Consider the following 13,887-nt stretch of genomic DNA (forward strand, 5'->3'; position numbering starts at 1 on the left):
GGGAAGAGCTCAGATATGGGGAAGAACTGAGACCCAGTGTCTGGTGTTTAGGGTAGGAGCTCAAAGTAGGGAGCAGGCAACAGGGTGAGGGCTGGGGGTCGGGGGGTGGGCAGGGGAAGGGGGACCCAGTCTTCCTGAGGTGATGCTGGGAACCCAGCATTGGCGGGGGGTAACTGAATCCACACAAGGGAGAAGGGGCACAGGTGAGAGCTGGGTCGGGGTCAGCCACCTGAGGAGGGAGCCTTTGGAGGAGGGGGGTCTCACCTCCTGGCCCCAGACCTGTCTCTATGGCCAGTGTCTCTCTGGCCCCAAGTCAGGCTCGCTGGCCGCTGGAGTGTGGGCATAAGGAGCGGCCGTCATTGGGCTGGACCAGCAGAGGGACAGAGTCAGAGATGCACAGACACAGAGATGGACAGACAAAGATCGAGGGCTATGGTTGCCGATGGACATGAATGCGGCATGTAGAGAAAGTGTCCAGAGGAGGCTGGGGGTCCACTGAGACCCTCTGCTTCAGTGTGGGCTCTGGACAAGCTCCTAGGACTCTGGCTTTCTGGGTTTTGGGAAGTTGGCAGAGCCGGAGCCTAGCCTCACCCTGCGTTCCTCGTTGTTCCCCCCGACTCCTGGCAGAGTTTCTGAAACTTCACAGAAGGCAGAGGCACTGCTGCAGGAGAGGGATACAGCTGTTGCTGCTGGGGCTGGTGGTCACAGTTCTATGCGCTGGGCTGCTGGCTCTGATTCTCCTGTGGCGTGAGGACACCCTCAGCCCTACAGGGCCCCCTTCTCGTGTTCCCTCACAGACCCCCACTCTCAGATCCTGGGGAGCCCAACATACCCCTCAGAGCCCAATTTCCCCATCGTGTCTCCCACCGTGTCCCCACCAGCCCCTTCCCATGCCCCTCCCACCCTCCCTCGAGGGCACCTTGCCCTGCCCCAGGACACCAGTCTCCCCCCCTTTCGGCACCTCCCACACGGTATACCCAAGGTCTCCATCCCCCGCTGGCAGGTGGGGTGTGGATGGATGGAGCACCTGAAATATCCTTCCTCTCCTCTCCCTCCCTCTCCCCAGATTGGGAAACTGCACGAAATCTGAAACAGCTGGAGGAGGCCACTGCCCAGAAGGGTACGGAGGGGCCAAGGGGGGCAGGGGGACCGGGCTCTTCTCCTGCTTCTGCCACTGACTGCTGTGGGATGAGAGGGAAGGTCTGGGCTCCAGTGTCCTCCCAGGATCTAAGGGTCAGTCTATGCCCCGCAGGGGTGTGAAAACCCAGAGACTCTTGGAGGGGAGGCTTTGAGAAGTGCCTGATGGAATCGTACCTAACTGCTCCGTGCTTCAGCTTTCTCACCTGTAAAATGGGCATCATTTTAGCGCTCAGAGGCAGAAAGAAGCTAAGACTTTCAAAGGGCTCAGAACTGAGTCCAGTGAGTTTTCGAGAAACGCCTGCTGCTTTTTTATTTCATTCTGGCTGGGGGAGGGGTACACACGTTCATTGGATTCTTGCCTGCACTTTCCTGAGTACAGGCAGACCTCGGAGATATTGTGCGGTTTGGTTCCAGAGTAAAGCGAATATCGCAATAAATATTGCACACGACTATTTTGGTTTTGCAGTACATGTAAAAGTTATATTTATACTATACTGTGGTCTATGAAGCGTGCAATAGCATTAGGTCTAAAAAAGTGTACATACCTTAATGTAAAAATACTTTCTTGTTAAAAAATGCTAATCATCATCTAAGCCTTCAGTGAATCATAATCTTTATGCTGGTGGAGGGTTTTATGCTGAGATTTCAGCAATTCAGTCCCATCTTCAGGCTCCACTTCTAGTTCTCTTGCTGTTTCTACCGCATCTGCAGTTCCTTCCCCCACTGAAGTCATGAATCCCTCAAAGTCATCCATGAGGGTTGGAATCAACTTCTTCCAAATTCCTGTTAATGTTGACAGCTTGACCTCTTCCCATGAATCACCCATGTTCCTCATGGCTCTAGAATGGTGAATACTTTCCAGAAGGTCTTCAGTTGACTTTGGTCGGAACCATCAGAGGAATCACCATCTATGGCAGCTATAGCTTTACGAAATGTATTTCTTAAAGAATAAGGCTTGAAAGTCGAAACGACTCCTTGATCCATGGGCTGCAGCATGGATGTTGGATTAGCAGCCATGGAAACAACATGAATCTCACTGTCTATTTCCCTCAGAGCTCTTGGGTGACCAGGTGCATTGTCAATGAAGAGTAATAATTTGAAAGGAACCTTTTTTTCTGAGCAGTAGATCTCAACAGTGGGCCTAAAATATTCAGTAAACCGTGTTGTCAACAGATGTGCTGTCATCCAGGTTTTGTTGTTCCATTTATAGAGCACCGGCAGAGTAAATTTAGCATAGTTCTTAATTGCCCCAGGATTTTCAGAATGAGAAATGAGCATTGGCTTCAACTGAAGGTCACCAGCTGCATTAGCCCCTAACAAGAGAGACAGCCTGTCTGTTGAAGCTTTGAAGCCAGGCATTGACTTCTCCTCTCTATCTATGAAAGTCCTAGATGGCATCTTCTTCCAATATAAGGCTGTTTCATCTACATCGAAAATCTCTTGTTTAGTGTAGCCACTTTCGTGAGTTAGCTAGATGTTCTGGAGAACTTGCTGCGGCTTCTACACCAGCACTTGCTACTTCCCCTTGCGTTTTTATGTTATGGAGGCGGCTTCTTTCTTTAAACCTCATGAACCCACCTCTGCTGGCCTCACATTTTTTTCCTGCAGCTTCCTCACCTCTCTCAGCCTTCATAGAATTGAAGAATATTAGGGCCTTGCTCTGGATGAGTGAGGCTTTGACTCCATGAAATGTTGTGGCTGGTTTCATCTACTATCCAGACCATGAAAACTTTCTCCCTATCTGCAATGGGGCCGTTTCACTTCCTTACCATTTGTGTCTTTACTGCAGTAGCATTACTAATCTCCTTCAAGAACATTTCCTTTGCATTCACAACTTAGCTGTTTTGCACCAGAGCCTTAGTTTTTGGCCCGTCTCAGCCTTTGACATGCCTTCCTCACTAAGCTTCATCATTTCTAGCTTTTGATTTAAAGTGAGAGACGTGTGACCGTTCTTTTCACTTGAACCCTTAGAGGCCACTGTAGGGATATTCGTTGACTTCATTTCAATACTGTTGTGTCTCAGGGAATAGGGAGGCCAGAGGAGAGGGAGAGACGTGGGGGAACGGCCGGTCGGTGGAGCAGTCAGAACACACAACATTTATCCATTAAGTTCATATATGGGCATGGTTCATGGTGCCCTGAAACAATTACCAGAGTAACATCAAAGATCACTGACCACAGGTCATCATAACAGAAACAAGCATAATGAAAAAGTTTGAAATATTGCGAGAATTACCAAAATGTGACACAGAGACACGAAGTGAGCAGACACAGCTGGGAAAATGGCACCGATAGACTTTCTCAATGCAGGGTCACCACAGACGTTTGATTTGTAAAAAATGTGATATCCGCAAAGTGTAATAAAACCAGATCTGCCTGTACTTGTGCCCCTGAAATTAAAAACAGTTTTTAATTGTTTTTAAATTAAACAATGGCTGTGGCCATTGTGATTATGTGACAGGGGTCCCTGCGCTTGGGCCTGGGGTAGGGGGGATTCTCGGACCTGTCTTCCTGGCTCCTGAGGACCAGTCTTCTCTCCTGCCTCCCCAGTCTCTCAGGTGTCCAAGGACTTGGAAAGACACAAGGGCGACCAGATGGCCCAGAAATCCCAGGGTGAGTGACCTGAGCTAGGGTGGATGAATGAACACGTGGACACAGGGCTCCAGACCACCATGAATTGCAAAATGGGCAGGTGACCCTAAAGACTCAGGCAAAGAGGCCAAGGGGGGACTGGGGGGTGAGTCTGAGAACTTTCTTACCACCAAGTCCCCACCCCTGCAATCAGCTGCCCAGATGCTGCAGGACATGGAGAGAATCCAAGCTGAACAGAAGAGAATGGAATCTCAGGGTGAGAGATGGGGGTGGGGTTGGGGGGCTTGGTCCTAGAGCCATGGGGGGCTGTGGAGCTGGGGGCCAGGCTCCGGGACTCTTAGTATCATCCCTGACACCAGCCCTGCCCCCCACCCCCATCAGAATCTGAGCTCTCCCGGAACCTGGATGGTCTTCGAGCTGACCTGAGCAACTTGAAGTCCCACAGTGAGCCTCAGGGGAGGGGGGCAGGGAGGTATGCCTGGATTTGTGGCCCCCAAATTAAAAACAAACACATTGACCCCTGCCCACTCCCCACCCCCCCCGACCTAACTACCCAAGGCTTGAATGAGAGGCGCGAGGCCTTGGATTCACTGGGGAGACTCCAGGAAGAGGTGGGGAAGTTGTGGATGGAGATACGCGAGTCCATCGGTGAGCAATTGCGTCTGTACCCGTGGGGGCGTCGGTGCATGCGGGTGACAACATGGGTGTGTGGCAGTGTGTTCCAAAGTGCAGTAGAGGTGTGAGCGTGACAGTGTGGATGGTGTGTGCTCACGTGTGCGGCAGGGCCGATGGGCGACACCTGAGAAAGCCCTTTCTGATTCCAACAGCTCCCCTCCACCGACCTGGGTGCGGGGCTCCCACGCTTTTTCCTTCCTCCAGGAAAAGCTGTCTCGCATTCACCATTGCTGGGTCCTCTTTACTGATCTCGCCTCTGGCCGTCTCCACTCGGGGGAGGGTCGTGGGTAGGATGCCCTCAGCCACAGCCCTTCCGGAGGATTGTCTGACCCAACCAGGGGGCGGACGGGGGGATCACCTCTGCAGTAGTGGGGACCAGGGGGACCATGACATCTTCCCCAGGGGCGGCCGTGATGGAGGCAATGCTGGCAGTTCCGAGGGTCGTGGGGGTGGCGCCAGCAGGCTGCAGAGAGAGCAGACATTCGATCACTGTGCCTTTAACCTCGGGTGGGACCTGGGTATTACTGCCTGAAGTCCCCACCCCCTTGCCCCTATCTACCCTTGATTTTTGGCCTCCCACCTCTGGGAAGCCCCAGCTGGGTCAGAGAAGAGGAAGGATCTCTGCTCCGTGTGGAGGAGCGCTGTCTCCTGGGACTCAGTGTGGCTCTGGGAGTCCCAGCAAGAAACCCTGCTGTGCTCCTCCCGGGAGAGGGGGAGGGGGGATCTGGCTCTCGCTCACCTTGATCCCCAGTCAGTCCTTGAGTTCCTCCCCCTCAAAGTCCGGCCCCCATGGCCTGGGGTCTGGGTCCAGCTCTGTAGCTGTCTCTCGGTGACGGTGTGACACAGAGCCAGGTCACCAGCCCCAAAGTTTTCTTGAAGGGACCAGAGATGCTCTCTGTTGTGGTTTTGTGTTTTTGTTTTGTTTTGTTGTTGTTGTTTGCCGCACCTTGAGGCACGTGGAACTTCCTCGACTAGGGATGGAACCCGTGCCCCCTGCAGTGGAAGCTCGTAAGTCTTAACCACTGGACCACCAGTGGTTAAGACTTACGAGAAGTCCTGAGACGCTTGCTTATGTTTTCATGCTGCTCCCCCAGAGGGCTGCCTACTGGCTACTGTTTGATGTGGGAGAAGTCTCCTCAGGGCTCCTGCAGCTGCTGTGGACCCCAGACCCCTTAGAAAACTTCCACCCGAGCTATGGAGCCCTCCATGAACTTCACTCTAAGAAAATCTATTTTAAACCACGAGTGAGTCAGTCCAGTAACAGTGGTTTTAGCCTCCCACCTGGGAGTGGCGGCAATGACGGTGCCTGAGAGTGTCCTTGGGTCTGGGGCAAGGGGAGAAAGACCAAGCTGGTCCCTTATGGAGGCCGTCAGGACCCAGACCTCCAATCTCCTCCTACCCCATCCCATCCCCACCACAGGCTCCCCTGACCAACTAGAAGAAAATCGTCTCAATTTCCCAGAAAGCGTCCAAGAGTGCTGGTTTGGGGGGTGCTGGCAGCGACAGCGGCCAGAGCTATGACTGGGGGGACGCGGCTGTCGGTGGGGACAGCAATGGGGAAAGTGATGCTGGCGGTCTTGGCCTCAGCCCTGCCGTCGGCACCGGTGACTAAGCGTGGCTGAGCTGGTGTTGGTAAAGGTGGTGTTGGCTGTGGTGTTGGTGGTGCAGAGATGCTGCGGGCCATCGTGGGCAGCTGCAGTGATGATGACGTCAGCATCAGACCTCCAGGGAAGAAGGCAACCTGGGAGACCCTCTGTTAGGCCCTGGGTTGGATCTGCTTTCAGCCCAGACCCCAGGAGAGACGCTGCCACCCGCCCTGCCCATGGTACCCACGGCACCCGCCACGGCACCCGCCACGGCACCCGCCGTGGTACCCCCCCACCGCTGCCCCCCTCAGCCTCTCCTCCACAGGCTCTGTGTGCAACATCTGCCCCGAGGAGTGGATCTATTTCCAAAAGAAGTGCTACTACTTCGGTAAGGGCACCAAGAAATGGATCCAGGCCCGGAATGCCTGCAGCAAACTGCACGGGCGGCTGGTCAGCGTCCACAGCCAGGAGGAGCAGGTGGGCCTGGGCTCTGTGGGGAGGACACAGATCCCCGCCCTGACTTCCTGTGTGGTGGTGGTGGGGGGAACCCAGGCACATCTCCCCAGCCCTGTCCTGCTCCCCAGGACTTCCTGACCAAACACTCCAACAAGAGGGGCTCCTGGATTGGCCTTCGGGACCTGGACATCGAGGGGGAGTTCATCTGGATGGACAGTAGCCCCCTGGGCTACAGGTGAAGAGAGGGGAACGCAGAGGAGGGGCCCTCGGAGAAGGGGGACCTTTCTGTGATGCGAGGGGAGTGTATCTGGGGGCATGCGTCCCCCCGGGCTGGGTCCTGGGGAGCTTCTGGATGGCAACCGAGGGAGATGGTCAGGGTTTGGATATGCAGGCTCAGACTGGGGGGAGGGTGTCTCTGGTCTGCAGGGACTTGGGGTGGGAATCCAGGGATGGGGTGGGGAGGGCCCAGGCTTGGAGGGGTGTGTCAAGGCTGAAGGCAGTGGGGACCCTTCCCCGTACCCCGTCCTCTGACCTGAAGCCTCCTGCTCCAGCAACTGGCAGCCGGGGGAGCCCAACGACGCGGGCCAGGGCGAGAACTGCGTGATGATGCAGGGCTCGGGGCGGTGGAATGACGTTTTCTGCGGCAGCTACCTGAACAGCTGGGTGTGCGACCGGCTGGCCACGTGCTGAGCGCCCGCCCGCCAACCCGGCCCTGTGTCCCCTGGGCTGTGGGCCCTCACAGCCCCCTGCCCACCCGCCAGCTGCACCCCTCTGCATTCCTCTCCCACCTCGAACACGAGAATGGCCGGGCCCACAGCAGGACCCTGAGGACCCCCAACAAACGGAAGCAGCGTACTCATCCCTGGATCCCCGCCAACACCCCGGAGGGCCTGTCCCTTGCCCCTCAGCCCAGCTGGCCGTCACCACTGCCCTGCCCTCAAGGGCTCGGAGTTCCCACTGTGAGAACCTCTGCCCGCAAGCCTGGAGGCTAGAAGTCCTCTCCTCGCCTGGCAGTCCGGCCTTCCAGGGAGCAGCGGAGGACACCTCAGACCCCAGCATGCTTCCTCCATCCCCACCTCGCCATCTCTTGGCACCAGAGCACAGAGACTTCTGGCTCAGGTAGCCAGTGCTCCCTGCCCAACCTGCATCATGAAATGGGGTGATGATGGCCCCTCACACTGGCCCCTCCTCACTGGCTCTGGTCTCCAGGCGTGGAACATGGGAGCTGGGAGTTCCAGAGCCTGGTGTCTGAGGCCACCTCTGAGTACCAGGAACTGAAGTGGCATTTATACCGCCCTAGTTTTTTGGGTTTTGTTTCCTACTTTATTACAAGAAGCATTTACTAGGCAGGGCCTGGAGATGAAGACTCTGGGGTCTGATGGAGCAGAGAACACCCCTAGACCCCCAGGAATATTGCAGGGCAAGGCAGTGGACCGCCCTGAACCTAGTTCCCAGCCCAGAACAGGGCCCAGTACACAGAAGGGTGGAGAGGCCAATGGGGAGATGGCCAGGTCACCTGGCGGCCAGTTCAGGTCCTGAGCTGCCGGCTCCACCCCCGCTCAGGCAGCACCAGCTCCAGGCTTGGCCCAGGTCAGCCCCACACCTCCGGGAGGCTGTGGAAAGAGGCAGACCAGGATCTCAGGATGCCCCTGGTTAAGTGCCTCGCTGCACACCCCACCCCCAGTTCCTGGCCTAGAAAAGGAAGAGTCAGACATGGTCACGTGATTCTTGGGCCCACTCGAGAAAGAGGAATCCATGAGGAGAGAACCAAGCTGGACCACCCAGGACTCTGGGCGTCAAGGGCCAGACCAAGCCCCAGCCACGTGGACCAGGATGGGGTGGGGACCGAGTTGGCCCCTTGCAGTGAAACATGGGCTAGAACCCCCAGGCACCTGTTAGCTCTCTCCAACCCCCAGCCCTAGATTTTTGTCCCCCTCCAGACCTCTCCTCGGAACTCCAAGCCAGCACACAGCTGCCTATCCTGCTGCAGCCTTGGTGTAGCCCCTGTCCTCGCTTGCCCAGGTCTCCCTATTCACTGCCCCAAACCTCCCAGAAGTTTCTTTCCAGCTCAGAGAAAATGCCAAAGTCCTACAGGATCCTTTGTGATCGTGTGAACCCTTCCCATGCGCCATATCTCAATTTCACCCACACCAGCCTCCTCACTCTTCCTTCAACTTTCAGGCTCACTCCCACCACAGGGCCTTTGCACATGCTGCCTCCCCCACCTCCCATTTAAAATGACACCTCCTGACTCCCCACGCCTTTTATCCCACTGTATTTTCTCACCACAGCACTCTTCTCCTTTCAACAGAATGTGTAATTTACCGATCTGTTTGTTTCAGGTTGGCAAGGGCCTTTGTTTTGTTCTCAGCTGTGTCCCCAGAGCCTGGCACATAGTAGGCGCTCAATAAATATTTGTTGAATTAAATTAATGTGAGACCTTCTCTCGGAACCTGCTTCGGGGGCCTGTGAAACAAGGGATGCTGCCTGCCTGGTTCACCGAGGGCTGGTGCTGGGTTCGTCCTCCTCACTCCCCCCACCCCACCTATCTGGGGGCTTCAGTCCCAAGCATCCGAAGTCAGAGCCGCTGTGATGGGAACCTGTAGGACCACGGCGGCCGGTTCGTTCTCTCGGTCCTCCCCTTGCCCTAAACAGGTGCCTGGCTACACAATCCTACAGCTTGTTCCAAACCTTCTCCCTTCTCCACGAGTCCCTACGCATCTTCTACAGGAAGCAACGGACCCTGGACCCTCCTCTCGCAGCTCCCAAGCTCTCAAGCATCCCCTGGGGACCAGCCACCTCTCCTCCCCTCCTGCCCTCTTTTTCTAGGGCATCTTTTACTGTTGGGACTCTGGATGGAGCTGGTCCTGCCATCCCTGCCTCCTGCCCCTCGCTCCTGCAATCTGGCCCCTGCCCCAGGGGGCCCCAGAAGCCACTCTCACTAGGGTCCCTGAGGACCTCGGGCTGCTCAACCCAAAGGTGACTCCTTCAGCTCCCTCTGAAATCCAGCTTCCCAGGTACCACAGCCGCTGGCTTTACATCCTCTAGGCCTGTGGCTTCTGTCTCTGTACTGACACTGCCCCCTCACCCCAGATTCACGCTGCTACCCTGGCCACCCCCTCTCCCAGCTGCCTTGGGCCCCCCCCCGGCCCCCAGCCAACAGCCATTTCCTGATCATCTGTGCACTACACAGTGGTAGTTTCATTTATCCTGTTGACACATACTACCTTCTTTGCAGTGTGCTGAGGCCCACCTCTTGCTGAGATGACTGAAAATGCCCCTGACCAAGCCTGGCGCCCACCCCCCTCGCCGCCCCATCTCCCCATCTCGTGCTGCCCTCCGAACAGCAAGTTGAAAAGCTGCACCCACTCCACCCTTAAACCCTGCTCATAAGCAGTGAGGGTGACCCAGCCAAAAGCACCTGAGATCCCCCTTCAAAACACACTTGTTCAGGTCTTGGCCAGGGGCGTCGGGGGGGAAGCGAAAATGTGAAGAAATTTTCCCCTCCAAAGTCCTGAAGGGCTTTCATTGGGCTGGCGGGAAGTGTGAGGAGTGATCAAGAGACCAAGGGTGGTGGGCAAAAGGGCAGTTTGCCCGAAATGTAATTGTTTTCCTTTTTCAACAAGGAACGTGTGTTCAGGTAACGGGGTCATGTGTTTAGAGATGAACCGCAAACTATTTTAAGCACCCAGATGACTTTTAAGTGACCCCGCCTATTTCCCCTTGAGAACCAGGTCTCTAAGGCCAGGGTTCTCAAAGTGCAGCCCCTGGAGTTATCAGAAGTTCCTAGGAACTTGTTAGAGATGCAAATCCCCGGCTCACCCTGGATCTGCAGAATTGGAAACTCTTGGGGGGTGGAGGGGGGCAGCCGCCCCAGTTTGCACACAGGATTCCCCTGGGGACCTCGCTAAAATGCAGACTCTGAGTGGTTAGTCTGGGGTAGGCCTGAGGGTCTGCATTTCCGACAGGCTCCTGGAGGATGCTGACACCGAGGCCCGGGACCACACTTTTGAGTAGCAAGGGTCTAAAAAAAAAAAAAGGGTTGTGGACTTCCCTAGTGGTGCAGTGGTTAAGAATCCGCCTGCCAAGGCAGGGGACACGGGTTCGAGCCCTGGTCCAGGAAGATCCCACACGCTGCGGAGAAACTAAGCCCGTGCGCCACAACTACTGAGCCTGTGCTCTAGAGCCTGCGAGCCACAACTACTGAGCCTGCGTGCCACAACTACTGAAGCCCGCGCGCCTAGAGCCCGTGCTCTGCAACAAGAGAAGCCACTGCAATGAGAAGCCCGCGCACCACAACGAAGAGTAGTCCCCGCTTGCCGCAACTAGAGAAACCCTGCGGGCAGCAACAAAGACCCAACATGGCCAAAAATAAAATAAGTAATAAATTTTTTTTTAAAAGGGGGAGGGGTTGACAAACAATCACCCTCTGTCTGTTTTCTAGACACACAGCTACTCCCACTCCTTAACCTACTGCTGTCTACAGCACAAAGTAGTTGGACAGAGGCTGCTGGGCACAAACTATTCACTCTCTGGTCCTTTACAGAAAAAGTGTGCCAGCCCCTGGTCTAAAGGAGTCTCCCTTGGCCTGATCCCTCCACCTTGATACCCTGCTCCGCACCTCCTCAGCCGAGGGATGCCCTCCAACTGCGATTCCGGAAGGTGCCAGCATTCTCCCTACTGCAGCCATACCAGCAGCTCCTTGGGCCTGGTTTATCTTCCCTCTGCCCCCCCCTCACCTCCCCATTGTACTATAAACACACTTGGGGGTCTTCCCTGGTGGTCCAGTGGTTAAGACTCCGCGCTCCCAATGCAGGGGGCCCGGGTTCGATCCCCAGTCAGGTAACTAGGTCCCACGTGCCGCAACTAAAACATCCCACATGCCGCAACTAAGACCCTGGAGCAGCCAAATAAATAAATATTTTTAAAAATAATAATAAATAAACACGCTTGGGCCTTGGCATCCCTCAGCAGCCTGAGGTAGGGGTCTGGGTCAAGGTGTTTGTTTTTGTTTTGTTTGGCCACGCTGCGGGGCTTGCGGGGTCTTAGTTCCCTGACCAGGGATTGAACCCGCACCCTCGGCAGTGAAAGAGCCAAAGCGCCGAGTCCTAACCACTGCACCGCCAAGGAATTTCCGGGTCAAGGTGTTGAGCGAATCTCTGAGGCCCTCACACAAGACACAAGACACGCTTGGGAAGGGGGCTATCTGCATCCTTTATCGGGGGTGGGGGGGGCGGAATCAGCGGCCCTCCAGGGCCCGGTCTCGGGCGATGACCGCCTCCTCGAACTTGATCATGAGCGTGGTGCCCTTGTGCCAGTGCGCCGTGACCTTGGCGGGGAAGCCACTGTGCGTGAGCACCGCCTCCACGATGCCAGCCGTGAAGCTGGCGCAGTTGAGCGTGCTGTTCTCCTTGGGCACGGAGATGTAGGTGTTGATGAGCGGCTCCCGCTCGATGATGTAGAAGGTGCGGGCGTCGTCATTGGCCTGCTCCAGCTTGTCGGCCTCCTTGCCGAAGAGCGCCTTCCACACGGCGCCCTTAACGAAGAGCAGGGCGCCCAGCACCTTGGTTTCCCGCCGGGCGCCCTTTTCGCGAGCCACCAGCGCATCCAGAACGCGGGCGCCCACCTGGCGGCCTAGCGCGGCCAGGCGAGCCTGCAGCTCTGCCACAGAGAAGACGCGGCTCTGGCAGTGCTGCACCAGCTCGGAGAAGAGCAGCGCGAAGGCGCTCAGGCTCACCTCGGTGCGCGGCCGGGCCAGCGCGCGCTCCAGCAGCGCCGACTTCCCGCGCGTGAAGCGCGCCTCCATGCCGCCGCTGCCCTGCGAGGAGACGAGAAAACGTGGGTGTCAGAGGCGGGAAGGAGCCCCTCTCAACCACCCCCCTTGTGCGCTCCATCAGTGATTTCCCACGTGGGAAGAGAGGAGTAGAAGGAAAGGAGGTACCCACCTGCGCGTAAAGCATACCTCCCTTATGCCTAGCCAGCGACGGCCAAATGGGAGAGGGGGTAGGCTTGTACCCTAGGCGAGGAGAGGATTTGGGAGGGAGGGGGGTGGAGGGGGAAGGTGGGAGGAGAGACAAGAGGGGGACCAGAAGGGGGCGCTCGAAACCACCCCCTCAACCCTCGAGTTCCAGGTGATCCTTGTGCGTTCAAAGCACCGTCCTAAGCCCTCCGCCGCCTGTACGAGTAACCAGAAAACTAGTGCGTGGGGAGGGGGGCGTCAGACTTAGGGCAGGAAGGGGACGAGGATGGGGGGCCGTGAGAGTACACTGGCAACTATCCCTCCCCCCGCCATGCGCTCCAGCAGCAACAGCGCTGACTTCCCTGGGTGAAGAGAACTTCCCTGCCTCTCCCCTGCGGAAAGTCAGAGAAACTGGGAGAGAGGAGTAGGGGGTGTGTAGAGACCAACGGCCAGGAGGGTTGGGGGCTTGGGGAACAGGCAAGACACATGGGTGAAGCCAGGAGAGGATGCTGGGAACCCTTCCAAACCCGCACCCTCGGGCAGCACCAATTTGTCATGCACGAAGCATGCCTCTTTGAGTGGGCCTGCGTTTGTAAAAAGACTGGAGGGGCGGCCAAGGAAGGCGTTGGGAACCCCCCAACCCGCGTGCTTTCCACCGTGGAAAGAGGGAGGGGCGGACTGTCGGACCCGGAGGTCAGGGGAGCCAGGAAGGGGCGCAGTGATCCTCCCATCCCAGGGCGTGAAGCCACAGCTGTCGGTGGCGAGAGACCCGGAAGGGGGTTGCTGGGAAAATCCCTAGGGGGTGCTGAGACCAAAAAAAAAAAAAAAAAAAAATGTGGATCAGCGATGGGAATGGCAGCGGGTGGGGCGGGGGGTAATCCCAAGGGCTCTGAGACACACAGACCCCTGCTAAGGGTGGGGTCGGGAGGGGTAACTGAGAACCCCGCCCCCACTACGCAGGGACCGGGCCAGAAGCCGGAAGGGTCTGGGGATGCTGAGAGGGCCCCAACCAGGTCTGCGTGGGGGATGAAAAGACCACGGGAGGGGAATCTCAGGAGCTACAGGACGCCCCTGCCCCGGTGCGCAGCTGCCTACATGGGGACTGCCCAGCGCGCGAGAGGGGAGGAGGAGTGTTGAGACCCCTCCACCCACCTGCCATGGGGTTGGTGAGCTAAGCCGTGGAAAGACCGGGATCCCGCGACCCCGGCCCCGGCGTGGACCAGGCAGAGGAACAGGGAAGGAGCCCACCCTCCTCGTGGTCCCCCGGGGTGGGTCGAAGAGGGATTTCGGGGATCGTGGACGCCGAGACCCTGACCCAGGACCCAAAGACCCGCGGAAAGGGGTTGGGGACCGGACGCGGCACGGCGCCGGGAGGGGCGGTGGCGGGCGGGGTCTCACCGGGACTTGCGGCAGCCGATTCGGCCGAGCTGCTTTACGGCGCCGTAAAAGTCCCGGCGTGCGCAGGCGCCGAGGCGGGAC

General features: G+C 57.2%; 2 protein-coding genes across 4 annotated transcripts; one reads left to right on the plus strand and one right to left on the minus strand.

Annotated features, from left to right (window-relative positions):
• Positions 1 to 241: 241 nt before the first annotated feature.
• Positions 242 to 9,609, plus strand: FCER2 (Fc epsilon receptor II). The gene is made up of 8 exons (XM_082380466.1): positions 242 to 858; positions 1,067 to 1,120; positions 3,691 to 3,753; positions 3,833 to 3,960; positions 4,092 to 4,380; positions 6,319 to 6,470; positions 6,578 to 6,684; positions 7,001 to 9,609. The coding sequence occupies exons 1-8, from the start codon at positions 453 to 455 to the stop codon at positions 7,137 to 7,139; spliced, it is 1,338 nt and encodes a 445-aa protein (XP_082236592.1). The 5' UTR covers positions 242 to 452; the 3' UTR covers positions 7,140 to 9,609.
• Positions 9,610 to 11,644: 2,035 nt separating this feature from the next.
• TRAPPC5 (trafficking protein particle complex subunit 5) lies at positions 11,645 to 13,886 on the minus strand. 3 transcript variants are annotated; one of them, XM_082381065.1, is made up of 2 exons: positions 13,807 to 13,886; positions 11,645 to 12,267 (listed from the first exon to the last, which is right to left on the minus strand). In XM_082381065.1, the coding sequence occupies exon 2, from the start codon at positions 12,253 to 12,255 to the stop codon at positions 11,689 to 11,691; it is 567 nt and encodes a 188-aa protein (XP_082237191.1). In that variant the 5' UTR covers positions 12,256 to 12,267; positions 13,807 to 13,886; the 3' UTR covers positions 11,645 to 11,688. The 3 variants fall into 3 exon arrangements, with proteins under 3 accessions (XP_082237191.1, XP_082237192.1, XP_082237190.1); XM_082381066.1 differs by lacking the exon at positions 13,807 to 13,886 and adding an exon at positions 13,561 to 13,693; XM_082381064.1 differs by lacking the exon at positions 13,807 to 13,886 and adding an exon at positions 12,395 to 13,247.
• Position 13,887: the final 1 nt, after the last annotated feature.

The sequence above is a fragment of the Balaenoptera borealis genome (assembly GCF_965194805.1).
Source record: "Balaenoptera borealis genome assembly, chromosome: 2".
NCBI classification, from domain to species: Eukaryota; Metazoa; Chordata; class Mammalia; order Artiodactyla; family Balaenopteridae; genus Balaenoptera; species Balaenoptera borealis.